Source organism: Scophthalmus maximus, chromosome 13 (genome assembly GCF_022379125.1).
Source record: "Scophthalmus maximus strain ysfricsl-2021 chromosome 13, ASM2237912v1, whole genome shotgun sequence".
NCBI lineage: Eukaryota > Metazoa > Chordata > Actinopteri > Pleuronectiformes > Scophthalmidae > Scophthalmus > Scophthalmus maximus.
In genome coordinates, this window is record NC_061527.1 from 21,831,819 (window position 1) to 21,858,895 (window position 27,077).

General features: G+C 45.0%; 1 protein-coding gene across 1 annotated transcript in view; it reads right to left on the reverse strand.

Moving 5' to 3' along the window:
- The window catches only part of tgfbr3 (transforming growth factor, beta receptor III), a 69,830-nt gene extending 47,025 nt beyond the window's left edge, over positions 1-22,805 (reverse strand). Inside the window, exons 1-2 of the mRNA XM_035647256.2 lie at positions 22,492-22,805; positions 17,352-17,522 (exon numbers count right to left, since the gene is read on the reverse strand). Coding sequence (XP_035503149.2) covers positions 17,352-17,412 — 61 coding nt within the window. The 5' untranslated portion in view covers positions 17,413-17,522; positions 22,492-22,805. The remainder of the gene's footprint in view (positions 1-17,351; positions 17,523-22,491) is intronic.
- Between the last annotated feature and the right edge of the window lie 4,272 nt (positions 22,806-27,077).

Genomic DNA, 27,077 nt, shown 5'->3' on the forward strand with positions numbered 1-27,077 from the left:
AAAAAGAGTTTTTCAGTGAGGTACCTAACAGCTCTTTTCCATTAGAAAGTCATGTACGCCATATGAGAGCGTCTGTGGCTGGCTTTTTTCCTCCCTCCCTCCCTCAGGGGTCAGACCTTGTGTTTTACCCCTGTACCCTCGTACCAGCCAAGGCCCCGCTCACATTTCAAACACATCACGCTAAAGACGCAAAGGTTGCCAGCAACAATCAGATGGAACATTTGGAAATAATTAGAGGCAAAGTGAAAGACAGCTCGATAACAATGTTAAATTCCCCCCCCCCCCCCCCCCCGACTGACTCCAAAAAAACACGGTGCCTCAGCAGTGGGGTGCAGCTAAGGGGGGAAAACCTTTTTTTATGATTATTTATTTGCTCAGAACACATCGCTATTGTTTTGACTTTGCGTGCCGTCCAATAAGCCTATGTTAGATCAGCGTAAAGCCAGAGATCATGGCACAGCTCCCCTCCTCTTGTAGTGAGAAAAACACAGATGCTTCATTGTTACCACATTTGTCTCCTGAGCCCCGTGAAACATGTCTCCACCAGGACTTTGCGATGCCCGGCTTCTTCTTGTGAATTTACACCAAGCCCATGGAAATTACCTTTTGAACCTCTTATTGGGAGCAAACGTATATATATTAAAACAGCATGTCTTGCTGTAAGGGAATGATGACAAAAACGTGTGGTGAATCAGTATTGCAGCGTCCTCCCTCTTCCTCCCACAGGACTCGAGCCCTATTCCCTCTCTGACCATGTCATCACGCCTCGCTCCCACAAACAGGTCCGAGGGCAGCGCGGCTCACTTTTTCCCCCCTCACACACGGAGAATAACAAACAACTGCCAGAGAAACAGAGAAAAACGTAATCCTATCTGGGCGACTGCCAAGAGATTGCGATACTTGTTGGGCAGCGATCTGATTCTCCTAATTGCTGACAAATCCGACAGAAGAGGGAGGAACGTGGATCGAAAAAGGACGGGCATTCAAAGCCTCATGGCCTTTGCTTGCCAAGCCTACGAAAGGCAATATTAGTCTTTGTTATTAGCCTGTGTACGTCGTTCCAGGGCGAGACAATCTCACCGAATGCTGGCCAGATTTTTTATGGAATTTGTAATAAGTATTCGTGTTCCAAAAGGGGCTTGATTACTAATGATTTTGTGACCTTTTGACCTTTCGTTTATCCCCATCAATGACGAGATTCGAGCCTGTCCGCTATATAACGGTCATTTGGACGGAAAAGGTTTTATTATCTGCTTTAAAGTTGATAACTTGAGGTCAAACAGTCCACTACACGATGACATCCAGCAGATACAGAGCAACACTAGCATTAATCTGGGGCCATGTTTGTGGAGATATCAAATCATAATCGCTCTTCACGAACTTGTGGAAATATTTGGCCCTTTAGCTGTTAAATGCTCCACTATCACCAAGTTGCTGTGATAGCTAGGCCTGTCACGATAATTACGCTGTCGACTTAACGTAAGATACATGAATTTGAACTCAATAATTTTTATCGCCATTGTGTCCACAGGCGTGTTTGTTTACATAAGAATGAATGTCAACGACAGTCCAGCAAGTCTCGCTGCTTCTATCTTCTCATCTTTTCTCGTTGTATGATTCATCTTTTACTGGTTTGGTCGGTAACATGTCACAAAATAGGGATGTCTTCATATTTTTCTAAAGGCACCACGTCTTCAAATTGCTTGTTTTGTCTGAGGCCAGCAACCCAAATTGTGACGCAACGAGCAAGCTCACGTGATTCATTGACAAAAAATGGTCTTAAAATGACGATGATATGGTTTATCGCAATAATTTCCGGGACAATATATCGTGCAACAAAAAGTAGTTATCGTGCGGGCCTAGTTAAAGCACCAGTACACCCCATCAGAAGTCCCCGTCTCCCCTCTTACGACAGCAGTGTGGCTGTTCGAACGTATTGACACTTTTGCCTTGTGTTTGGACGACTCATGACCCGACTCTATGAACCATCCAACGAACATCTGGTTAATAAAAGCTTCGCACAGATAATTCATTGCAGATCGGACTCTGCTCTGAGCCGTACAGACAGTTTTACTCTAATAATCGACAGTGCGTCAATGGAAAAACCTTCCAAGATGAAACATAGCAACGGACAGGGGCCTTCACTAAGCATTCAGTTATTCTATCAAGTTGAAACCAGCTGAGTTCTAATGCATTACATATGCCATCGCCATTAGCCCACAACCTCCAAGGACAGAGGAAATAAAGCATATGTCGGTCCTGCCACGGCTTTGTGTCTTCTGTCACCTTGTCTGTCTGCCCCGTCTCCTCCGCCTTCCCCCCTCGAGCCACCTCTTCTGTTTCCTCGGCCATCGATGGCCCGGAGCACAGAGTGTGTCCTGTCCAGCTGCCGCTAGTGCCGTTTAGCTGGCCAGGCCAAACGCCCACAGCAGAGGAATGAGAGAAACTGTTGTTCACGCTGCCAGAAAAACAAGTCCGGCCTGAGCCTACCAGACACTCTGCAGACTATACCACAAGTACCTCCTGAACTCAACATCGACAGAGAAAAGAAAATCTGATGGTGAATCTGGTTTCCCAGCTGCAACAGTAATCTCTACAGATTTATTAAACATCTTCAGAGAGACGTAACTTTGTAAACGATCCCAAACTATATCCGACAATGAAATATGCCAAAAAAATAATAATGATAAGTTCAACTTCCAGACTCTTTTGTAGCTTGTATTATAACAACGGTAATTTGGTACCACAGTAACGTCCCTGTGCAACTACATTGTTGAAAGCTACAAACTTAAATCTCCAAAACCACAGATAATTACATGGAAATGATCTATTACCAAATTCTGTCTGTTTGCAGCATAGTTTGGGGGCACAACATCATTTTAAACATTCTGTAATTACGTGGTTGGATGATTAATTTCCCCAGGATCTCACACACACACATGATATCTGAGGTAATGTGCGCTGTATGAAGACGAATGATCCAACACCATCAATCTCACTGAAGCCAACCATGGCAAACGGACCCTGCAGCAGAACTACAGTAACGTTTATCCTGACAATTCATTTTTGTGGGACTGTGCGTGTCAGGTTCAATGAGCAACAGACGAGGCTTCAGGACCAAACGCTACCAGGACAACCAGCTCCTGATGCGACCCAACAGATCCAACATCAACATCATCATTATCACCATCAGCCCAATCCTTCCCTTCAGACGAGCTGTGATGTCGAGTCACATTCACATCACATGCAACTGGAATAGATTGAATGATTAAGAAAGATTTTAACTACTGAATAAACAGTTTAGAATATGATTTAAACGGCAAGAAGTCAAGAATTTCCCACACTATTTAAAGTAGGGAAAGATGTGCAACTTGTGAACAAAGCAATCTGAACTAGACCAGGTACTGCCCGCTGACCCTCCAATAGCTTGTAGTGCACAAAACTCTGCAAGTCCTCCAACTAGTACGAACCACGTCGTAGCAATGCGGTAAAAACGACCAAAGCGAACGTTTCCTAAAATATCGCTTCTACCGGTGACAGCAGGCAGGCCTCAAATACTTTTTGGCCTCAGAGCATCATGGGGCTTTATTTGCTGTACCAACGCAGGGTTGATGAGCTTGTAAAGGTAATGTAAGGTGATGGTTATGGTTAGGTTACTTTACAGAATAAAAAGCAAATCCATTTAAAATACACAAACTTCCCGGACTTACCAGGTCCAGCGCCATGTACATAAGTACCGCTAGAGGTCTTGAAAACCATCACTTAATGGGGCAGTAAGCATTTTTCGGAGGTAGCTTGTTTATCTCTTTGTCGTTGTTGTGATTTTGCTGCTCTGGTCGGGCTGCGAACGCCCGACCTCTGGTATGGGAGTCCCGCACACCAACTACTAGGCCAAAACCGCGGAGTTGCAGCGCCACCCGCCAGCACGTCTCTTAAGGTGTCGACGAGAGATGTTTACAAACTGTGTGCAGTTTGTAAACAGCAGTGTTGTGTGGTGCGGTCTGCACCAATTTTTTGTTTACGATTTACAGAGCCTGGGCTAAGCCAAAAACCAAGAATTTTTTTTCCGGCGCGCACACAAAAGTGACAGCTGACGGACAGTGAGGAAATATTGCAGATTTTTACAAAACGAGTATGGCTTTGGAATCACTTACCGCCCCTTTAAGTCGAAATACGCTGCATCAAAATACAACCAATCTGGTGTTTTTTTGGCGAAGGACAGTCTCTTTGTAACGGGCCTCACCGAGGTCATATTAGGCAAAAAGCATGAAAAATTAATCTGAGTTTCTAAAGTCAATGAGATCCATCCAAAAGACGTTTCTTATCAGACACTGTCCACAATCCTGCCATTCAGCTGGGGACATCTCCACATGGACACCATCAGACTAAAAGGTGCCTTAAACATTAAATGTGCTCAGGTAAAGACAACACTGGAGCCACTAACGCTGTTAAAAATGAGGCTGTCGAACTATGACAACTGTCACAGGAGTGAAACCACATGTAACTGAGTGAGACGCTGTTGTGTTTTCACTTGTGAAAGTGAAGAAAACAGAGGGAACTTACAAGGTGGAAAAAAAGACGGCGAACTTGTTAAGATCATAAACTTTCGTCGCTGCTTTCACCCTCGCTTGCTGTAGGTGGGCACAGGAAGTTACAGTGACTCGAGCTGGATCTTTGCCCGAGACACTTTTTGGCTTGATAGAGTTCAACCTACCGGTTACCATGATAAAGCCATAGCTGAGACATATTATGTTAGGATTAGTGGTGTAATGTGTAAACACAATATTCAAAAAGTAAATATTGGATAAGAATAAGAAAATTTATGTAAGTTGTATGTGGTGAAAGCAGATGAAATGTCAGTTTACATGTAGGTGGTGAGTGGTTGAAGACAAAGTGGGAGAGCGAGAGCCATTTCAAAGTGCTATAAGAATATGAAAAGTTCTTTCTTATTCACAGGAATTTTTGTTTAAAGTTTCCTGAGTTCAATATCTTCATTTTTTAGTTACATTTTCAAATGTTGGGTCATTCCTGCACAGGACATAACCGCGGGTCCAATGTGTGACTCATTCTACACGAGTAAAGGATATGAACATGAAAGATGGCTGACGTGCACGCTGACCTAATACTTTTTTTCTAACCGCCACAGTTAAACATTTATTTCTTCAGTTACATGCCTTTTTTAGGGAGCAGCACCAAGTATACACGCACCGTCTCCGACAAAAGCAGAAACTCTGGATGTTGTATTACATAAAAGGGCAAAGAGTTATTAATTATGTTCTTTTATGATTATACTGTGCACTGCCCTAAAATGGATTCTGGCTTGTTATGGTGTTCGAGGTAAGTCAGGAAGTAAACACAGTAAATCCAAATTAAAGAGGCAGAGACAGAAGAAATACAGATGTTTTGATATATTTGAACAGTGTGGGGTCCGGGCGGTGATGTCACCAGACACTTCTCACTGTCTTTGGCAGGCTACTTTTGGACTGTGACCTTGTGATTTCAAAACACTAATCTTTCACTCCAGCCTGGTGTGACCGCCAATAAAAAAGGAAGGTGATCAAAAGTCCTGCTTTCATCTTCACTATTTTCAGACTACAATCCTTTGAAAGTGGACTCACATCATAGTTTAGGTGAAGAGGCCTAAATGGATATTATGCAGAACTGCTGATTGTCTTGAAGTTTGTGAAAACAATCTGTCAGAAGCAGTTCTTTTTAAGTTAGCAAAACCAGCCACATACTTACAAAATAATCCATGACAGATGGCCGCAGTTTTTACTTCCGATTAGGGCTGCAACTAACGATTCTTGTCATTATTGATTAATCTGTCAATCATTTTTATCGATTAATCGATTAGTTGTTTGGTAAATAAAATGGTGAAAAATGTTGACCGTGTCTCCCAAACCCAAAAATTATGTTTTATTTTGTCCACACACCAAATTTATTTTGGTCACTGTCATAAAGGAGCAAGGAAATCTGAAAATATTCACATTGAAGAAGCTGAAATCAGAGAACTTTGACCTTATTTTTTATAAAAACTACTTTAAACCAATTAATCGATCATGAAGGTCTTCTTGAATAGTTGGCGATTCATTTAGTAGTCGATTACTAATCGATTAATCGATTAACTATTGCAGCCAATGACCAACTTAGTTTATTATTTCAGATCGAGAGAAAATCATCTGTCTTTTATTTCATACTTCAGGTTAAATCTCAGATATTTAACCTACGTTACTCAGGACACAAAACCGGCAAGTGGACTGCGTGTTCATTGTTGAGTTTCATTTTGAAAGGGAACAAATACAGGACCCTCCCTTGGTGCGTTTATCAATGCAGTCCCCTCGTATCTCAGGCCCCCGCTGGAGATAAATGCGTCTGTTTCCAGAGAATGCACTTTGTTGCTCTCCACGCCTAGGGCACTGAGCCAAGCGCTGGGTACAGGAAGTGATGTCAGCCTTGTGTGCCAGTTAGGGACAAATCTGGTATTCCCACAAAGCCATTTCCGAAGATAAACAAACAGAACCTTCCCCTCCATGCGTGTGTGTACACATCCTCACATGTCGAGTTCCCAGTGTCCTCCAGCAAGCGGGCTGATTGTGTTGCTTCAGTCGAAGCAGCGAAGATAGCTTTACATTATGTCAACATGGGCCTCGTAAAAAACAATGCCATAATAGCCTATATGAAAAAAACAATGGGGCAGAGGAGGACAATAATGGAACTTGATGCATTTTTGAATACTAAAGATAACATTAAGCCAATTTAATTACAATAGATACCAGAAGGGCCTCTTTGTTTCATAAATCTGCTCCGTATCTCAGATATCCCCGTTCCCATATGAACTGCGGGATTACCCGAATCCTCTGGTCTTTCTTTCTCTTTAACTGCGGGGCACGATTCCCATGAACCGCGAACCACGCAGACCAGTTTGGGGAACGTAATATTCTGCCTGCTTTTGTTTTCCTAAGGGGCTTTGGAGCAAAGAATAACTAGTTGTGCAGTGTTGACATTAGCCCATGCCCACTCACCCCTGAACCCTGAGCCACTGCTACAGGAAGTGAGCAAAGCCTTTTCATAAGGGTAGTGTAAGTTCACTTCACTGGCCGGCCTATGAAAAGGATTTATCTCTGGAGTGTAAAATTGGAGGCATGAGAGGAGGAAGCTGGAATGGGATGAAGGGAGGGAGGGAGGGAGGGGTGGCAGCGGTGAGACCGCGCTCCCATTAGGGAAGTCGTAAACTCCCCCATCAAAGTGTAAAATCTGAAGTCCGATATACCACCAACCTATCAGTAACTCAATATCACCCAAACACTTTATTGGTAGATTCATCTACCATGATCTTGTCAGCTGGCATAAAATTGAGGAAAAAAAAGAACAGTTGAAAGACAGGAGTTTTAAGGGATTATATTATATTTGCGTGGGAGACGGATAAGCAGCCAAAGCCTGAGTATGTTAACAGGTGAAGGGAAAAAGATTTACATTCCTGTAGATGTAAAAACCTCAGCAGCAGTGAAGGCACAGAAAACAAAAGGGTGACAAAGTGCATTTGCAAAAAAGGTCTGGGAGGGGACGCGGTCAAGTAAAAAAGGCATAAACAGTACATGTACTGTACATGAATCTAATAAATAACTTATTGTGAACATTTTTACTTGTAATGACAATATATTAAAAAAACTAGTTACAGCCATTCTGGTAGCAAAGGGAGTTTCTTACATTCCTTTTCTAAGAGAAACGCTACCAGCTTGGCTACAAATTAAACTACATTACTTATTAAAGGGGCAGTAAGCGATTTAGGAAAAAGTTCGAATTTCTCTTTGTTGTTGTCGTGATTTTACTGCTTTGACTGGGCTGCGAACTTGCGATCTCGGAACCGCTAGCGCAACCCGCTAGCATGTCTCTTAAGATGTCGACGAATAATGTTTACAAATTACACTTGCATTGTCGTGTGGAGTGGTCTGCACCATTTCTCTTTTTTTGATTTACAGAGCCTGGGCTGAGCCGAAAATCCAGATTTTGTTTTTGCCGCACACACAGAACCGACAGCTGGCGGAGGGTGAAGACGTATTCGCTGATTTTTACAAAATGGGCATTGCTTAAGACTCTGTAATACAACTCTGTTGTATTTCCATCTTTGAGTAAAAAAAGCATTGTCATTTACTGTCTTCTCATTGATTTATATTGAAATGGAGCCTCTTTTCAATATATATTTTTACTGAACTTAAAACTTTTTTTTTCCCGCCAAGGAGGTTATGTTTGGACCCCAGTCCATTATGTGTTTGTTTGTTTGTTGGTTAGTTGGTTGCTTGAGCTGGGACTGGGACACCCACTTCATGTCTGTATCAAAAAAACAACTTGCCTGTTGCCTGGAAGGTCAAAACCAAAGGCAAAAAAGTGGACGTAGAAAAAATTGAAAGTGAGCATGAGATGAGCAAATGCGTGTTTTGATTAACTCAGCTTCTCTTCTATGGAGTTTGGTAGCAGGGCAGTAAGTATTTTAGCAAGCATTAAAATCAAACCAACTTTTAAAAAATGTCCTTTGAGTGTTTTTATCATGATATATATTTTTTTTTAAATCTTCTTGAAGAATATTAAACACGTTTCTGTTACCGACAGTGAGCCTGGTTGTTGTTTATCATCCAAGACAGATGGGGAAGGCACCTGTTGGTAAACCATCAGCATTTAGTGGAGAAAAAAGGAAATTAACCTACGGGCGAGCAGATAAGATTGATGTGGCGACATTCCTCTCTTAATGCAGACATACAGTAAATCAGAGGGCTTTGAGGAGGTGGACGACAAGGCCGATTCCCAGGGGAACAACAGGAGCCACTGTGTAAAGTGAGACCGCTGGGAGAGAGCGAGAATGTGTGCATAATATGAATAAAGACTTTACTGGCGGCGCTACCGATGGAGGTCTTTGCCGACGGGTGCTGACATGTGCTGTCCGGACCTATATTATCAAAGGAGACAAAGGCCAGCGCGGTCAGGAAACGAGCACTGGCTGTTACCGAAAAAAACAAGTGAAGGCTGATTGGGCGTGGCAGAAAAAAAGCACAAACGACGCCAGCAGTGTGACGCCAGCGCAGTAGCATTATTTGTGGCTGTGTGGGAAGGTCTCCACCGAATATGACTCAAGTGAGATATCATAAGGTGAAGCACGTCAGCCATTATAGTCAAATCCAGCACACGGAGGTACTGATGGTACAGGAGCAGAGCTGTCTTCCCTGAGTCGACGGGGGCAAAGGAGACAAACGGTCTGTCCTGCTGCTTCAAGTGCATATCACTCATCGATCATATAAATGCATGCAAGGGCCGAGGTATTTGACGGCAGCTTGGTGGGGGTCCGGGAGCCAGCCACCTCATCTACATACATCCACAAAGATTCAGGGCGAAGCAGAGAGCTGCTGCGCTGTGGGGTCACCCGTCCCGTCGCAGTGCATATCAGCCTCATTTTCGTTCGTGATGGTTCATCTGCCTTTCGTTAATGGGCACTATTTAATGTCATCCACGGCAGTAATGAAAACTCAGTGTGGTGGAGAGGGTGGGGCGATGAGTTCAGTCCAAAAAAGCCCGAAGGACACTAAAAAAAGACTGTCTGTGTGAGCTGGGAAAATCTAAAAGGTTATAAAAACCGAGGTGATAAAACATGTTGTGGCGCCTATAGGCAACACTCACAAATCAAAGCGAAACGGTTTAGTGTTTTACACCAAAACCACAATTTGAAAGAATGCAATTTGATAAATTGCAAGAGTTTTCATTTCTTAATATAATTATAATACTTAGTGTAATGGTAAATGGCCTGCGTTTATAAAGAGCTGCTTGAGGCTTAATGGCCGCTCAAAGTACTTTACGCTACTAGCCATATCCACCCATTCACACACGCATTTTTCTATCACACATCATTCCCACACTGGGGCCATTTTGGGGGCTCTGTGTCTCACACAAGGACACTGATGATCAAGTCCCCCCCAGCCCCCACCACCCTCTGCTTTTATCACGAATCTCCTGGGCACCACTATGTATTAATTTTAAAGTTTAACAAGCGGGTAGACCTGCGTTCGTCGAGTAAGATGCTTAAAAAAACGACAGGCAGCAGCTGAGCAAAGTTGAGCACGTCATATTATCACCCCAACGCGGGGAAAAGGACTTTTGCTACTTCGGGAAAAACACAGAGCGCGTTCTTTCTTCGACTTCAATCCAATGGCAGAGCGCAGAAAGGTGCCTTTGTTCCTGCGATATTCTACAAAAGCATCATCACTCGGATGTGATATCAGGGGGCCTCCGAGACGCAGCGGGTTGCCATCGACAGGGAAACAATGCCGGGCCTTTGTGCCAGTGTGTGAGCCCAGTGTGAGGGAGTCAGGGAGGTGAGAAAGGGCACGGCGCACAGCGTTTTCACACAGGCTGGAAGGGGCTACATTCCACCGGGCTGCTCTCGTCTTCGGGGGAGAAGAAGAATGACTTGTCAAATGCCGTCCTGGCTCGTGTAATAATACAGAAGATAACTTGACAGTTGACAAACAGAAAGTGTGATGAACAAAGGAACCATGAATAGGTTGCATATGAGCGACTGCTTCAAACTTGTAACAAAGAGATTTTTAAATTGTTTCCCTGTTTTTTTGGTCTCGCAGATGCTTCAAATCACGACAGGAGGAGGCCATCGTTCAGCTCCCACAACAGCCTGGTTGTGTTATACCCTTGAAATAGCCAGTGCCTTTTTAAGGGTTTACCACTGCATTTACTGGTGACTTTATTCCTATACGACAGTGATCACGACTTCTGTCTTCATTACGCGTCCGAAAACAAATTGCGAGGAAAAACAAGCTGATCCAAGGCAGGTGTCAGGCTCAGAGAAGGGGCCCGCTGTCATTTTTCTGGACGGGACACTGCTGTTTTCCAAAGGGCCGTTCCAAAAAAAAAATTGGGACACGGGGCCTTCAGCAGGACTCATCTGGTGGAAACGGGAGTGGGGAAGGTGAGGCCCCGCGAGAGGGGGCCGTCCCTGACGAAAGACGCCACCTGGAAGCCTTCACTTTGCATCCCATATTAGGGCTGTTTATCAGACGGAGTCCTGCGCCCAAGAGTTGGCACCATTTTTTTGCAGAGTGATTAGGCAACTGAAGTTCTGAGGCAGTTAACTCGTACGGGTTGCGTAAACCTCGAGCATTAGAACATGACAGCACAACATTTTTTATATTTCCTCCAAAGGTTAACTGAGCAGAGGGAGTCCAGGTTTTTTTTTTATATTACTACTCCTCTCTGTGGTCAATGAAGTCACGCTCGGCATACGTCTCTTACTCCAACTCTCCCCAGCTCCCGTGGCTTTTTCTTTCCTCTATTTTTTTTTTTTTTTTTTTTTTTTTTACAGGGCTGTGAAACACAATGGAAAAACGCACGATCACCCCAGCTGTCTCTTATTACTGGCTCTGAACAAAAAAATTTATACGCCCGCTTACTGGAACTATGGAGAGATCGGGAGGAGAGGGGGGCTGGACTCGGGTTTACTCCTACAGATTGACGCAAGCGTCCTCTTAAATGGGCAAGCTGACAAGAAGCGATGAACCTGGACAAAGACGCGAGATACGAGACCTGCAGTGCTTCCTGCTGAAGAGTGTGTGCGCGCGCCTCTGTGTGAGGGAAAACACAAAGAAAAGCAGGTGACTGCGATGACGTAGATCAGTATGTTAATACTCCACACTTCGATAGATACACAGGCTTTTAATTAAAGCGGGTAATGCCAGGGTGACCTCCATTTAATAGGCGGGAGATATAAACAGCCAGGGCACAGAATGGCTGCCTCCCCCTTGACAGCGCTGTTGAGATGAAGGCATCATCACAGGGGAGAGCCGACCTGTAATTAGACGCGCTCGGGACTCCCGTTGCTATGTAAACATCCCGACCGCTCTTGCCTAGCAGCACACGGCCTCTTGTGCTCCGCCTCTCCGGCTCCTCTCGCGGAGCAACATCTGGGCCGAGCGCGCTGGAAGGGACTCTGTCGGTTTGGCACGTCGTACGTGTGCGGAGTGTGTCGATCCGGAGCGGACGGCCCACACCCCGCGCCCGCCCCCCCACCCCTGCTCCCTCACCTCTCAAGTTACAGTGGTTGCGCAATGCATTTTGGCACTCGCCCTCTCGCTGGCCCTTAGAAAGAATTGTGGGTATAGAGAAGGACCTTTTGGTCAACTATAGTGTGTGTGGGGGGGGACATCGAAACCACTTCTGGCATCGCAGCGACTCTCGCCTGCCAAGAGTATACAAATATGCAGACAGAAAGAAAGTTGTTTACAGTTAAGAAGTGCGGTTAAGTTAAACATATGGCCTGTGAATACGAGCACCATTCAAATCCTTTTCCCAGCTATTGTTTGGCTCCACGGTCCCAATATAAGTCTATGCGGTTGTACGGTGACTGGCTTAAGACAGAGTCTCCTCCGATTGCTTCGTCAGTCATCGAGCTGCCCTATAAGTAAAAAAATCGGGAAAGTCTATGAGAGGAGGTGAAGCGCTTCTGCACTCAACAACACACACCGCTCGTGTTTTCCAGTGAGCGACCAGCCCCGGCGTTGTGCCTCCAGTATAACCAGCATCCTGCCGGAGCTGTTTCTGGCAAGTGCCTCAAATTAATATCTGGCACGGCCTCCTGCAAGACCCGCAGTTGGCCCGGAGGTCCCACAATATACTGTGTCCTTCGTAAAATAGCCCAATCTGGCAAGCCCGGGGAGAGACGGCCGCAGAATGGTAGTAAGGATATGAAGGGGGGAGGAAGCAGAAAAAAAAGTTATAAAACACCAACAAAAAAAAAGTAGAGCGAAGCAGCAGAGCAGAGACTTGACTTATGGACGTCAAGGTGCTCTCGGCCTGACTTCTTTTCAAAGAGTTATGGGAGGCCCAGATCCCGGGTTGCATTACGCCGAGAGAGGGCTCATCGCAGACGAATCTAAACATTACGTAAGAGCTCTCCTGAAAAGTTTTAAGGGTGCAGATGTGACTGTTTACACAGATGCAGCGGGATGATAGGAATAGACAGAATAAGAGAGAGAGAGAGAGGAGAAGATTGGCTGAAGTAATGTATAAACGGGCGAAGGGGAAAAAGACTTGGCGCAAAAAATAAATGGAAGAATCGCTTTTAACATTGACAATTTAGTCTGAAATGTGTTGAACAACCTGTATTTCAAACATCAAACGACGGGCTTACTCAAGAGCATCTAAGGATTCGTCCGTACGCGACTGAGCACACTGGCCGCCAGCGCTCTGTGGAGGAAGGGGCACTCGGCCGTCTGACTGTAAATATCTGTCCCCCGTGACACAGCGCAACAATGCTTCTCGCCGTATGTGGAAGAATTTAGAGGAAAACTTCATGCGTGACTTCATTGTGTGGGAGATCCTGGCATTGTGGGAGAAACGATGTTTGCTCTGCCCACAGCACACACTGACTGGGCTGCTATTGTGTGAGGCAAAAGTCAGCCCTGCGGAGCGCGGTCCAAACCTCCAGAGGATAGAGAAGAACTTTTGAAATAATAACCTACGACAGGAACCGGACTGAATGGTCTGAATGCGAGCCACAATTTTTTTTTTAGTTATGTAGCATGGCTCCTACTGGGTAATTATTCCCGTCCTATGCCACAGAAAAAGCAACACGGGATGTTGCAGATTAAAGCTGGAGCGAGTTCAAATCCAAAGTGGTACATTGTGCAACCGGTCTCCGTAAACAAGACATATCACAATCCGAAAAATAGAAAGAGGAATGTACAGAAGATTCCCGGCGTGGTCTGTGTCAGATCGGAGCCCGACCTGACAGATTTCTCATCAAACTGTGGGCGGCGTCAATCGGCCCATATTATTATGGTCACGTCACCCCGGGCAACAGCAAAACCGCCGCTGGATTTTGCAGCCAATGTGAGCTCTTATTACACCTCCAAGCCAAATCCACAACAGATATGACCACGACACAACTTCTCGCCAGAATCAAAAAAACTATTTTTTTGTTTTCTGCAATGAGGAAAAAAGAAATTTCAATTAAATCCAGATTCTTTAGAACTGCGCCACGGCCAATGACTTAATGCTATTTTGCCGATATTATACTCAACAAGGGCAAAGCCAAAGTGGTTGCCATGGTGCCACCCTTGTTTAACGCCATTGGTTTAACTGGCACATCAAATGTAGCTGGAATCTTACAATTTCATGACAATGAAAAAAACCCATAATTTTTTAGACTATCATATTTTATAGACTATTAAGTTAAGAATGTAGCATTTTTATATTGTTTTCTGGCAGCAGGGCTCTATGGCAACGTACATCTGTCAATCAGTCGCTTGGTCACGACTGAAATATCTTTTAGCACAAAATTGGGCACTGACATTACTGGTTCCCCAGAGGATGAATCCTGAGGACTTGATGAGGATTCCCTGACTCTGTGCTTTACAGTGAGGCTGAACATTTTTTTGAGTGAGATGCGTCAAAACTTTTGAGAAAACATTTCTAAAAGGTTCGTACAGACAGTCCTAGGTTCCCAGAGGGTGATCCCTTGTCGGCCCTCTTAACCTTTCTGGAGCAAGAGACAAGGTCAAAGTGTTGCTGTATGTAAGTGAAATCACTCTTTATCTCTAGTAAATCGAATGGCACACAATTTGATACAGATGTCGTTCCAAGAGGATGCAATCTAATGAACTTGGTGGTGTCCTGACTTTTTTTCCAAGTAGGTTGATGTTGTCTTTTTAGTTGCAGGTAAAAAAAGAAATTTGCCAAGAGATTCGGTACCGACATTCCTGTCTCCCTTCACGATGCAATGTCATAACTTTTTTTGATCCCTGACCTTTTCTTCTGGTCTCATTCCCATCAGCCTCGTGTTAAGCGCTAATTAGCAAATGTTAGCATGCTCAACACAACCAGTAGGAAGTATAAAATATAGACGTGTTTCAAGAGACTATTTTTTAAAGCCGTAACAAAGTGGGTTGAATAACTATGGATGGTTTTGATCAACTCTGGTGTTCACTTTCATGAGGACATTTCTTTGTAATGATAAAGTTTATTTCTAGAGCACCTTTCAAAACCAGTGCAACACACAACAAACCATAAGATAGATCACCAAAATGTGCCGCTTATTAAGCATAAAAAGCATTCGCACGCAGAACTTGGGTGCCCGATCAGCAGTAGCTCGATCCTCTCTGGTCTTACCGTAATTTTCAGACTATAAGCCGCGCCTTTTTCCCCCATTTTTCGACCCTGCGCCTTATATAACAGTGCGGCTAATCTATGGATTTTGACAGCTAACGGCCACTAGGGGACCTCCTAAATCTAACAGGACACAGTCCACCAACTTTAACTCTACGGGCTCTATGATCGGTCCGCGGTCCACGGTCCACAGTTAAAGCAGCGAAAAGCAACTTTCGCTCAAGTTTGCGAATGGATCCTGATGGCGTGGAGGAGTGTCAAAACATCCACGATCACCGACGGGTTCCGAAAGGCTGGACTGCTGCGTGATGAAGAGGAGGACGCCGCCACAGGCTCAGCTGAGGCCCTTCAGAGGTGGTTCGATTCCGACAGTGACGAAGAGGAGTTCGTTGGTTTTGAGAGCGACAACGAAGGAGAGAGGAGAGTGGCTGACGAAGCCACCCTGAGCCTGTTCGTTTCCGACACTGAAGATGAGGACTTTGGTGGTTTTAGTACGTTATGCAAATATGCAACTTGTTTGTTGAAATGTTAATAAATGGGAGCTTCTTCAAGCAGCCACCTCTCTCCCGACAATCCCCTCTGTGCACGAACTCTTACATATGGTAATTAAACATTAAAACACCTGCGGCTTATAGTCCAGTGCGGCTTATAGATGTACAAATCATTAACTTTAGCTGCTGCGGCTTAAACTCCGGTGCGCCTTATAGTGCGGAAAATACGGTAAATCTTCGCACGGCTCCGTCAGCCAGCCGCTGCACGTCTGCAGCCAGAAACAATGTGAGGGCAAATTAAAGAATCAACTACAGAGGGGACTGTGACAAAGTCAAGTAAGTGGCAAGGCGTCTCAGCACTCTGGGGAAACTGTTGCTCACATTGACAAGAATAACTGGACTATAAATGGTCACATGCAGCACACACATTCCTCAAAGACAGAGGTGCAGCACTGTATTTCTCATCAGTTAGATAAGGGTCACGAGGTGGGTGAAGCAGTGGAGTGACATCACCCAGAGCCTGACCTGACCTGATGTGACACACTGATAAAACCTTGCCCTCACCTTTGCAGCAGGGATGAAAACGGTTACCGGTTACACTGTAGACCACGGTGAATTCCCAGCGGTTAGTTCAACCGTTTTTCAAATTCGAATTATCATTAAAACCCTGGTTTACTACCATGGTAGATTGCCACACTAGATACTGTCCAGCTCTGCCAGACGCGGGAGCGCAGGCGTGGGTTTGCAATGAGTCAGAGTAAACATGGCAGAAGGCGGTGACAGCGCACCAGATATTTCTGACAACCAAGTCAGAAGTATGGGCATATTTGTTGGCGTTCACAAAAGTGCTGAGGAACAGTTGACAGAAGGTGGCTATCCTGTCTGCAGATCATTGCTATTGAACGTCTCTTTATGAAGTCGCGAGTCCGAGTCGCGCATGGGATCCGTTCTTTTTATTTTAATATCATGGTCTGCCCAATTCTCATCTGTCCTAATCCACCCGCTCCCCTTGACGCGAGCAGAGAGAATCAGTCAGTCATGAGAGCTATGTGTTTTTCGAGGGCGTGCACTTTCAGTTTCCCCTCCTGCACGTCGAGAGAGAGACGGCGGTCGAGCGAGCTACCGAGTGAATGCAAAAAGAACAATGAGCCGTTCTTTTGAAAGGTTCACGTGTCAGTACTTTTTGAACATTTTCATCATATTTTAAAAACACCGTGATAAAATACTGATAACAGTGATCATTTTGGTCACTATAACCGTGATGTTAAACTCTCATACCGTTACATCTCTACTTTGTGGTCGTTTACTTGCTTATCCTCTCCGTGTCTTTTCATAGTTTGCGGCTGCAAGTGACTGTGTATTCGGTCGTATCTGATTCTCATTCCAACCACTCTGACAGATGTGTGGAGGCCTGCTGAGTGTTTGTGTTCTGGGACTGAACTTGTCAGCACTTTGTTACATGCAAATCCCCCTCACTCACGACTCTGACAAGCACTGTTTGGAAAGGCATGCTGGGAAAAGGAACAGAAAAGTATGGGCGCAGTTGTGATTGTCGGACCGAAGAGCATTTCCAAGCCTCAGAGCACAGTAAGTGTCATTTAAATGGATTTGACTCAAAACTAGTTAGAAAACAGACAACAGTTGCATATATCTGATATGTGCATTATAGCTACACACAGACAAGCAGTGAGAGAAACTTACCTGCAGATGCCAGGCAACATATTGCGAGAAGTAACACGGGAACGGGGGATCTTAACGCCATCTTGTTGTTATCCTTCCGCTTCCAGTATGAAGACGGTGGGTGAACGGGCCTTTCTCCTGGATTTCCCTCTCAAAGAAGCGGCCCTGCAGGAAGTCAGCTTCAAGCTCCAGCTGCAAAGTGAACAAACGTTGGAGAAAGTCAACCAGAAGACGAAGCAGGCCATGAGCAATGGACAATGATGAGATGAGACAAGGGAAGCAGCAGTTTGGAGACCAGGGGATTAATCCTGCAGGGTTAATTGGAGGGGGGCCAGCCCGTGCCCGTGGTCGGCCCGAGTGTGTGAGCAGTGTGGGGCGGCTGAGTGGCTTGCCTGGGTGTGAAGCACTTTTGGAACATGCCACAGGTTATTAACACACTTTAACTGGGAGCGCCAGGCAACGCTGGATGCTCCGGTGGGGCCTTGAGTGAGTCACCACCAAGCTAATCAGCTTGACCTCGCCTGAAGCTTTAACCTCACTAATTCAACCCCAAACAGTGAATCCCACAGAGAAAAAACAATATTAATGTACCCCTGTATGCTTTACAGAGAGTTTAAAGGGGCAGTAGGCGATTCTGGATGAAGCTTGTTCCTCCAGAATCAGCAAGATGCACTGACCACTAGGCAAAAAAACTCAGAGTTGCAGCACCAAACGCTATCACGTCTCTTTAGGTGTTGACAAGTTTACAAACTGCACTCGCAGTGTTGTGTGGTGCGGTCCGCACCGTTTTTTGATTTACAGAGCCAGGGCTGAACCGAAAAACCCGCCTTATTTTTCCGGCGGGCACACAAAGGCGACAGCTAGCGGACGGTGGGGAAATATTTGCAGATTTTTACAAAACGTGTATTGCTTTAGAATCGCTTACTGCCCCTTTAACCAATGAAAAAAATTATAAGTTGAACATTTTCAGTTTGTCTTTTAAGAGTCAAACTGAAAATTAAACCCCTTTCTGCAAGAATCAGCATTTATTTATTCATTTATTTTACTCATATTCTTATAGAAACAAAATTGACAAAACAAAAAACCATCTTTACTCTACAGTAGTTAGGAGTTCCCTACAAGGTGTTGCCTTTTTGGTTACAACTGACACTGCTGGTGCTGCAAAAATCTGTGTGGGGGTGCAAACGGAAAAATTGTGTGGTATGAGTCTTCAGTCATACTGTACCTGCGACACGATGGCAGTAAAAAAAAAAAAGCTGAGAGGGCTGATGTTGTTGTATCTCTCTGTCTATCTGATCATTTACCAGCAGCACATCTTGTACCCCTAAGAATGACACACACCTAATGCAAACCAGACCCGCCCCCCGGCCCCCTCCACTCTCTATCATGTGGGACAAACATAACACTGAGTAGGTGCTGAAACGACACAAACAAAAAGGAACTTATCGCGTCAGCGACCACAAATATCTTCCATCAACACCACGCAGTCCGTATGAGGCCCCGACGTGCTCCAGTTAGCAGCGAACCATGGAAGTGGTCAGCGTGTCTCCTAGCAACACTGCCCATCATATGTTATTCACCTGCTGCCGTGGGAAAAACCCACACGCTCACTTGCAGATTATAGATGCTTTCTCTCCCCCACACACGACAGCTGCAGTTTCCTTAAACAAACAGCAACAAGTATTCACATTTAATGTTTGACTGGAACTGATACTGGACTTTTTTAAGCCAATACAGAGTATTTGAAATTAAAAATCTAATAAAATATGAGCCAATAGTCATTGGCTCTGTTTATATAATATATTTAATATTTGCAGATGAAAAATAAATCTGTAAGTGGCACACTGCTTTCTAATGAACAAGTACCGCGCTGACTCTCTCAGCCGGTGGATGCGTCCAGCTCTAATAGGTTATCATGTTAATGTTTGCCATTTATGTAATATTCTACATAGGTGTAACTATTTGGATTGGATGGGTTGGATTTGAAAAGTCAATAATTCTTTTATTTGACCAGGAAAAATGTGCTGTGTCTGAATCATTAAAATGAGGATTGACCAGGAGGTAAATGGATTACAGCTTTACCACAAAAGAAGAAAAGACGTCAGATATTATTGCCACCGACTTTCACAACTTTAACGCTGCTAAGGAGATTAGGAACACAAACAGTAGCTGTTCTGACATCGAGTTTTAGAGCATATTTCAAATTTTGGCCCGTAATAACGCAAGAGCTTCCCCGTGGCCTGTGTGTTTGAAACAAGTTTTAAAGGTGAATTATCCTTGACATTTATTTGACACACAAACTTATCCAGGAGAATCATTTCTAATTGCGTTTTTGGCTCTGATTCCTGATTGTTATCAGGCAGGTTCTGCAGCCACGAAAGAACACCATCCACAGCTACGCAAACGTCTCCTCCTCAGTGATACCTTATACTTCATGCCGACAAAAACCCGGAGCTCGTGTCTAACGTCAGACCCACGTGTCGGAGGTGCTGTGACAGGAATTGCATAATGTTCGCAGGTTGAAAAAGGCTGCCAGTGCGACTAGTAAGGTACCACGTGGAAAGAAAAAACGAACAGATGTGCACAGACTCTGAGTCACGCGCGAATGGGGGGGTGTGGGAAGCGGTGCGCGGAGCACCGAGGTGCATCGCTCCGCGGCGCGAGCGGCTTGCAAAAGGACAAAGGGTGCTTTCACTGAGTGGCAGCTGGAAGGGCTGGGGAAGTCGTTTTGGAAAGATCATGACAAATATTACACTTTGAGGAAGTGAGGGAAGGCCAGTGCCCCCCCCCCCCCTCCTGCTTTGATGTACGATCGAAGGTAAACTGTGCTGCAAGGTGACTTTCAGGACTGAAACCAAACAGCATCTCCCTCTCCTGCTGCATCTCCGACAGGAACAAGGTTCAGACTGAGGGCAGAAGATTCAAAGAGTTGATGGAAAGACATGCTTATTATCGCGAAAAGATTAACCCAGAGACTTTGTCAAGCATGTTTCATGGGGGTTGAGTGTGCCGGCTGTGCACCGAGAGCTCCGCACCCTCGGCCCAGGTTTTTGTTGCAGCAACAACTCAAATCACCTCATGTGACTTCCCCTCGAACCCTGACCGTCCATAAGCCGAGCAACTATTTCACCCGGTGAAGATCTGGAAAGCACATCAGAGCGCGCAGACCCCAGACTCGAGGCGCAGCGCTTTACTGAAACCGAGCTGCATGCTTGTGGTCACTTCAGTGTTAAAAGGCCCCTGGCTCGTACAGTGTCTGTGTCATCGCATATGCGTACAACTGCAGTCAAGGCGTACGGCCATGTTTCCATACTCACAAAAGCCATATGCGAATAGAGCGGCGTAACAAAAGGGCTGGGGGGCCGGTTTCTGTGTTACACCCTTGCGTCATGCGGTGCATGAGTAAAGACTTACTCATCTGACAGCAGTTTGCTTCTTACAGTAAGTCAGGGGAAGTAAGTGTGGTCAGATAGCCCTGGTTAAATAATCCTAAATGAGCTTCTCTCCCCTTTCACTGTGAATGTGTGCCGGAGGGGGGGGTCATGCTGGCAAGCCACCAAACTTCTCGCCCCCTTTCCAGAAGGACCACATGGCTCTGGATGACTGATTACAAAGTTGTTGTTTTTGTTTCCCACAGCCTGGTTTCTCCCAGTGCCACACGCACTTCAGAGGGAATGAGAAAAACACGTCCAGGTACGACCCGCTGCAAAACATCCAGGTCGGACGCCGCCTGTGCATGATGAACACATTGGCCGGCTGCGCTGCCATGCAGACAGATCCTACACACACACACAGGCACACGCACGCTGTCTATCTAAACTCAGTCTTCATAGAGCATTGTCATCTGTCTTTGTTTGTATCTGTGTATGGACCTTTTTATTTAATTTGCCGCCATCTTGACCAGGACTCCCTGGAAGAAGAAATGTTGTATCTTGGACCTCCCTGGTAAAATAAAGGATAAATAAAAAAATAAAAAATATATATATATCTAGGGTTAACTATAAAACAAATAACAAAACCACCTTGTAGTCGTGTCCACCAGATGGCACATTCTAATAAGCGGGTACTTGCACTGATGTCCGATTCCTTAAATGACCTGATTAATGATTACTTGACTAATGGATCACTTATTTGACAGAAACTTAATCTGTAACTATTTCCACCACCGTCGAATCTTTTCAGTCACGTTTCAGGCGTTGTTGACTAATTTTAGATTTACAAATGTGACGATACACCACTATCATCTGTGTGTTTGTTTTCGGAGACGTCACCTGAGAAATTCGATGAGGCCACATTTTTTCTTTAATCATTTTTTGAACATCTCATGCAGTCTGAACCACTACGAGTGATTACACGAGAGATAACTGGCAGATGAATCGACAGGAACCGTAACGGTTACAGTTGCAGCCCCTCAGACCGGTCCGACAGCATGAAATCTTTCAATCTTTCAGCGTGGGAGAATAATAATAAAATTATTTTTTTTAAAAACAATGTGCAGGGTCCAGCAGGGAGCTGGAGGACAATGGGATGAATGGCAGATCAACAACGTGACCCGAGGTCAACTCCTCTGATCATGTCAGTTGTGCTTATTGACGACAATACATCCAGATGTTCCGCTTCTGCACAACAACAACAACAACAACACTGACTAACATTAGTGACACAAACACACACACACACACACACACACACACACACACACACAAGCAGAAATCAGCTGACGTCAGACAGTCACCAATCGCAGTGTGCACACAAAACAACTCCTGTGGAGTGTGTTGGCTTTTGATTTTTGATTTTGATTTTGATTTTTTTCTTTTAAAGCTGCATGATGCATGTGCCTTCACTGGCGGCCTCATCTCATCCCATCATCCTGACAACCACACTCTCTGTTGACCCGTGTGTGTGTGTGTGTGTCCTGGTTATTTACTGGTTCCTTGAAGACACCAGCAGAAAAGTGAGAAAAGATAGAGAGAGAGAGAGAGAGAGAGAGAGAGAGAGAGAGAGAGAGAGAGACAGATGTTGCGCTGGATTTCGGGGGCGGTTGAGTAAACGCGAGCAAACTTGGAAACACTTCTCATAACCTCCATTCACGCACGTTAGACACTCTTTACGTACTGTTCCCCAGCGGTGGCCCCGCAGACGGAGAAGGAGAAGGACGTACCAGTGCACCACTCGAGTCCCTCCACACGCAAAAACTGCGGGTAAACTTCGGTTGAAGTTTGAAGTCGCTCCGCTGGATGCGGATGTCAGAGTCCCGTCTTCTGTCCGCCGGAGCTCCACACCATTCCCCCTCCTCCTCCTCCTCCTCTTCTTCTTCTTCTTCTTCTTCCTTCTGTTTTGTTTACAGGGGATAGGACACGCACAGCTGTGGACGGAGGGGTTCGCCGCGACAGTTTCCCCCACCCAGGTGTGAGCCGCAGTCGCCGGGAGTGTTCGCGAGCAGCGTCGCCGCTACTCTCCGTCTGCGCTTTTTGCTCGGAGCTCCGTCCGAGGGGCGGGGCCTGGAGGGAGGCGGCTGGTGCGCCGCTGCCCGCCCGCTGCGGAGCGTCCCGAGGCGGGGTGCGCGGCCTCCGCCGGGGCCCCCAGGAGGGCCCAGTCCCCTCTCACTTCTTACAGGCCAAACCTCATCACCGTATGAGTTTTCCGAAGTGTCAGCACCCATGAGAAACTCTCGCTCCCGTTGTGTAGGATTGTTATAGGTTCATCACATGGGGGGGGGGGCGCAGAGCTCTATAACTACAGTATACATGGGGGGGGGCGCAGAGCTCTATATCTACAGTATACATGGGGGGGCTCTATATCTACAGTATACATGGGGGGGCTCTATATCTACAGTATACATGGGGGGGGCGCAGAGCTCTATATCTACAGTATACATGGGGGGGCTCTATATCTACAGTATACATGGGGGGGCGCAGAGCTCTATATCTACAGTATACATGGGGGGGGGCGCAGAGCTCTATATCTACAGTATACATGGGGGGGCTCTATATCTACAGTATACATGGGGGGGCGCAGAGCTCTATATCTACAGTATACATGGGGGTCCTTGATGCCATCATATGGAGATGTCTTGTGGTGCGTTCACAGCCCGGACGCGAATGCGAATTTTTCGAGTTTGGTCGCAAGCAAACATTTGGTCATTTTTTCCGACTTTCTCCGTCAAGGCGTCGCGCGAATTTGAGCTCTCGAGTTCAAGTATTTCAAGGGACCCTCGACACGAATGCCCGAATGCCCGACTCACGGACGCGAAATTTGCATTTGACTTTGTACATAAACTACTCGCGGAATAATTCGCATCGCGTCCGTTGTGAACGCACCATTTGAGTTGTCATTTAAACTTATCTTTCATGTGTAATCATGTTCACATTACACATATATGTTATTGTTATTTTTTCGTTATGATAAATTAAGGGTCGTCTTGTCTTATCCCACCTTATCTTATCACAGCATACTTAAGCCCGTTTCACACTGGCCAAAAAACCCCGTTTAAACCCGCTAACACCCGGCGTTTTCTGCAGTGTGAAAGCGTTTAATCGGCATTCAGCCCCGGGTCAGATGACTCTGCAATAGACCCGGGCAATAATCGGCTTCACCTCCGATCGGCCTCGATGTGACCGTCACACCCGGGTGAACGCGCTAGTTTGCGCGACGGAAGCGACGAAGGCTCGACTCCTCCGTCGGTAACTGCTGTCACCTCACCAGCTGTAGTAAAGAGACCTCTCGCATGTAGCTAGCTCGCTTAGCCTAGCTTTGGCTCCTTGGTGGTAACAACTAACACAATCCAGATCATCGATGGGGCCACACGGGGGCCACAAACTGTCGGTCACATGGATGATGTGCGGAGCCCATTCTCCTTGTGGCTGCAGCTACGTACACAGCGTGCAGCGCCAACCTTCTTCTTCTCTCATACACACACACACTTCAAAACCCATAGTGCCACCTGCTTAAAGGGCCAGGCTCGGCTCGTAACACTGCGCTGAGCTTGTAAACTTTGAAAGAGTGACAAGTACAAGATATAAGGTAACTTTGACCATCGGCTCACTGACGACCACGCTTTCTGTTGTTTACTACACTGTTCTTCTTCTTTGTTTTTATGGCGCTCGCTGTGTGAAAGTCGGCAATTGCCGATTAAACGCGAGTTGACCCCGTGTTTAAACCCCGTGACTCCCACACCTGAGGTCGCGAGTTCGCGGCCTGGCTCGAGCACTAAAACAATCGACTATATATTATATAGTTCATGCTATATACTATACAGAATAATAATGACAGAAACAAGCTTTCTCCAAAATCGCTTACTGCCCCTTTAAATGCCTCTCTAGGTACTGGTCAACCAGTTTCAGGTGTTTTTCGTTTGACTTCCCATTTTATGGTCCTTTATGCTACTATACTTTTGACCCTTATTTGACAGCATCATTTGCATATTTAGACTTAACTAAACCAATTACTTCATTAAAAAAGATGATGCATTGTTGGATGTTAGCCTTTTTTTCAATTATAAGGCAGTTTAATGCTGACATTTTAGATTCCATCAAACTATACAAAAAATAAAGCATGTTCCCCTAACACAGAGCAAAAACCTGCAATTTTGCCATTTTCTTCGATTATTAGAGATGAATGCAAAAATTGTTCAGTATTTCAACAGAAAACACAATAAAATGTACAGTATAATACATTCAAAAAAAGAAAAGACTGATCTTGTGACTCCCTGCTTCTCTTGAGTCACAGGGGAAATTTTTATCAAACACTTGTATTTGCTTTGTGGAGTAATAAGTAAATTTCCCTTATCTGGTTAGTAATTTTTGTGGTAATGGGAAAATATGCAGTGGTCAAACTAAGGCGGGGGTGAAGTCACCAAACCATTACAGGAGCTGAAACAGAGCCAGTCGCATTAAAGAGTCACTTCTGATTCTTCTAATCTGCGAATGAAAGCACAGGCATGAAAGAGTGTGACACAAATGAGCCTTGGTAAGATTTCTAACGACGGCATTTTGGCCAACATATTATTTAAGTATTTTAACCACAGCGGGGTTCTGCAAAACAACAACACACCAAAGGAAATGATTTCCCATAATCCATGGGACATTTGGTTCTCATTTGAGGCAGAGAAAAACTGACATTCATAAAGCATTATGAACGGGATTTCTTAAATGGCCAATAAATAAAGCGCGACCCACAAACTGTGAAACCGTTTTTCCAATTTATTTTAATGTCCATAATAAGTGCACCCAAGCCCCAAAGTGGTATATGAATACAAACAATGCGCTTTGATTTCATACAAAGTAGAGTTTGGAGTGACTTGCTTTTCATTTTAAGCTTTACACCGTGATCATATTAGCACAAAGACGATATTAGGTATGTAATCACAATGAACATCAATTGCCTATTAGGCTTCTCAGCCATTCGCACATATACATTTCATAATATTAGGATGTTACAAAAGAAGATTTGCAGCTCTCCCGAGACATTTTTGTCAGATCCTTTCATTTCACCGCCCCACGGTCCCCAATCACAAACTGCAAATGCAGAACGATTTCTGCGTGTGAAATCTCTCGTAGCCTCCCGAGCAAACGCCCCGTTGCTTTGCCTGTGATGTCAGACTTCCACTGAAAAAGGAGATGCCGTGCGAGGCCCTGCGACACACGTGTCAGCCTAGTGATTCACTTCTAATGAGACGGCACCTGCAGAAAAAGAGGCAAACTCACAAAAACACACACCGGTGTGCGTCTTTTGAGAGCCGACAAGGCAAACGCTCAAAGGGATCGCATTGTTTTACACCTTCATACATATTCATGTCAGCAGTAAAGTGTCCCACTCTGTTTGTTTACAGTGTGTCCTTGGCTGTGAATAAAGCTGAGATGAAGGGGGATGGAAATGCAACAGCGCATCGAATCCGAAAGCCTCTTTACGTTGCATTAATGTGACTCCAGTCTTTGTAGTTTGGTATCGACACAATTGATTACACTGTGGTTGACATGCACAACCATGCTCTGTCAAACATATATCATGCTAGATACTCTCTAGCAAGTGTAACGGTATATAATAACTAATAATGTCAGTGTTGGGTCAGATTGGGTTTGTGAAAATGCTGCATTTTCAGAGAAAGTAAGTTTACTATATATTATTATATTATTTTTTTAAGGAAAAAATGTGTTCACCTTTGTTGTCAATATGATTGTGATGTGTCCTTGTTATCACCAATAGATTATGTTTGAGTGAGTATATACTCCTTATTTTTTTATGGGTACTAAGTTATGGTTATGCTCACAAATATATGAATCAAAGAATCGACCGTACACTGCATTAAACTGTTAAATCCAACTTGGCAGCTGCAGTCAGAGCCTACAGATGAAAGATATTTGCTGTATATGAACTTTCTTTTTCTCTTTGACACAATCCCAAAAGTGGAAGAAGACACACTGTCAGTGACTGGCGGACCGGGGAGCTGGTGGCCACAGGAGCGGTGATGACCTGTCACCTTCAACTCACTGAACCAGTTTATTTAAAGGAGGATGTGCCGAAGTCACATTTGACAGAACTCTCGCCAAGACGAAATATACAGGAAGAGAGGCCCGGATTCCACCATGAATGCAGCGTGTTAATGTCATTTTATTTGTATGGCACGTTTCAAAGTGCTTTAAGGCATAGAAATGCATTCAAAAAACACATTTAAGTCACGACGAAGAGAGGAAAAATAACGGAATAAAGTGTTTTATAACACAATATAAAAAAGTGCTTTGTAATTTG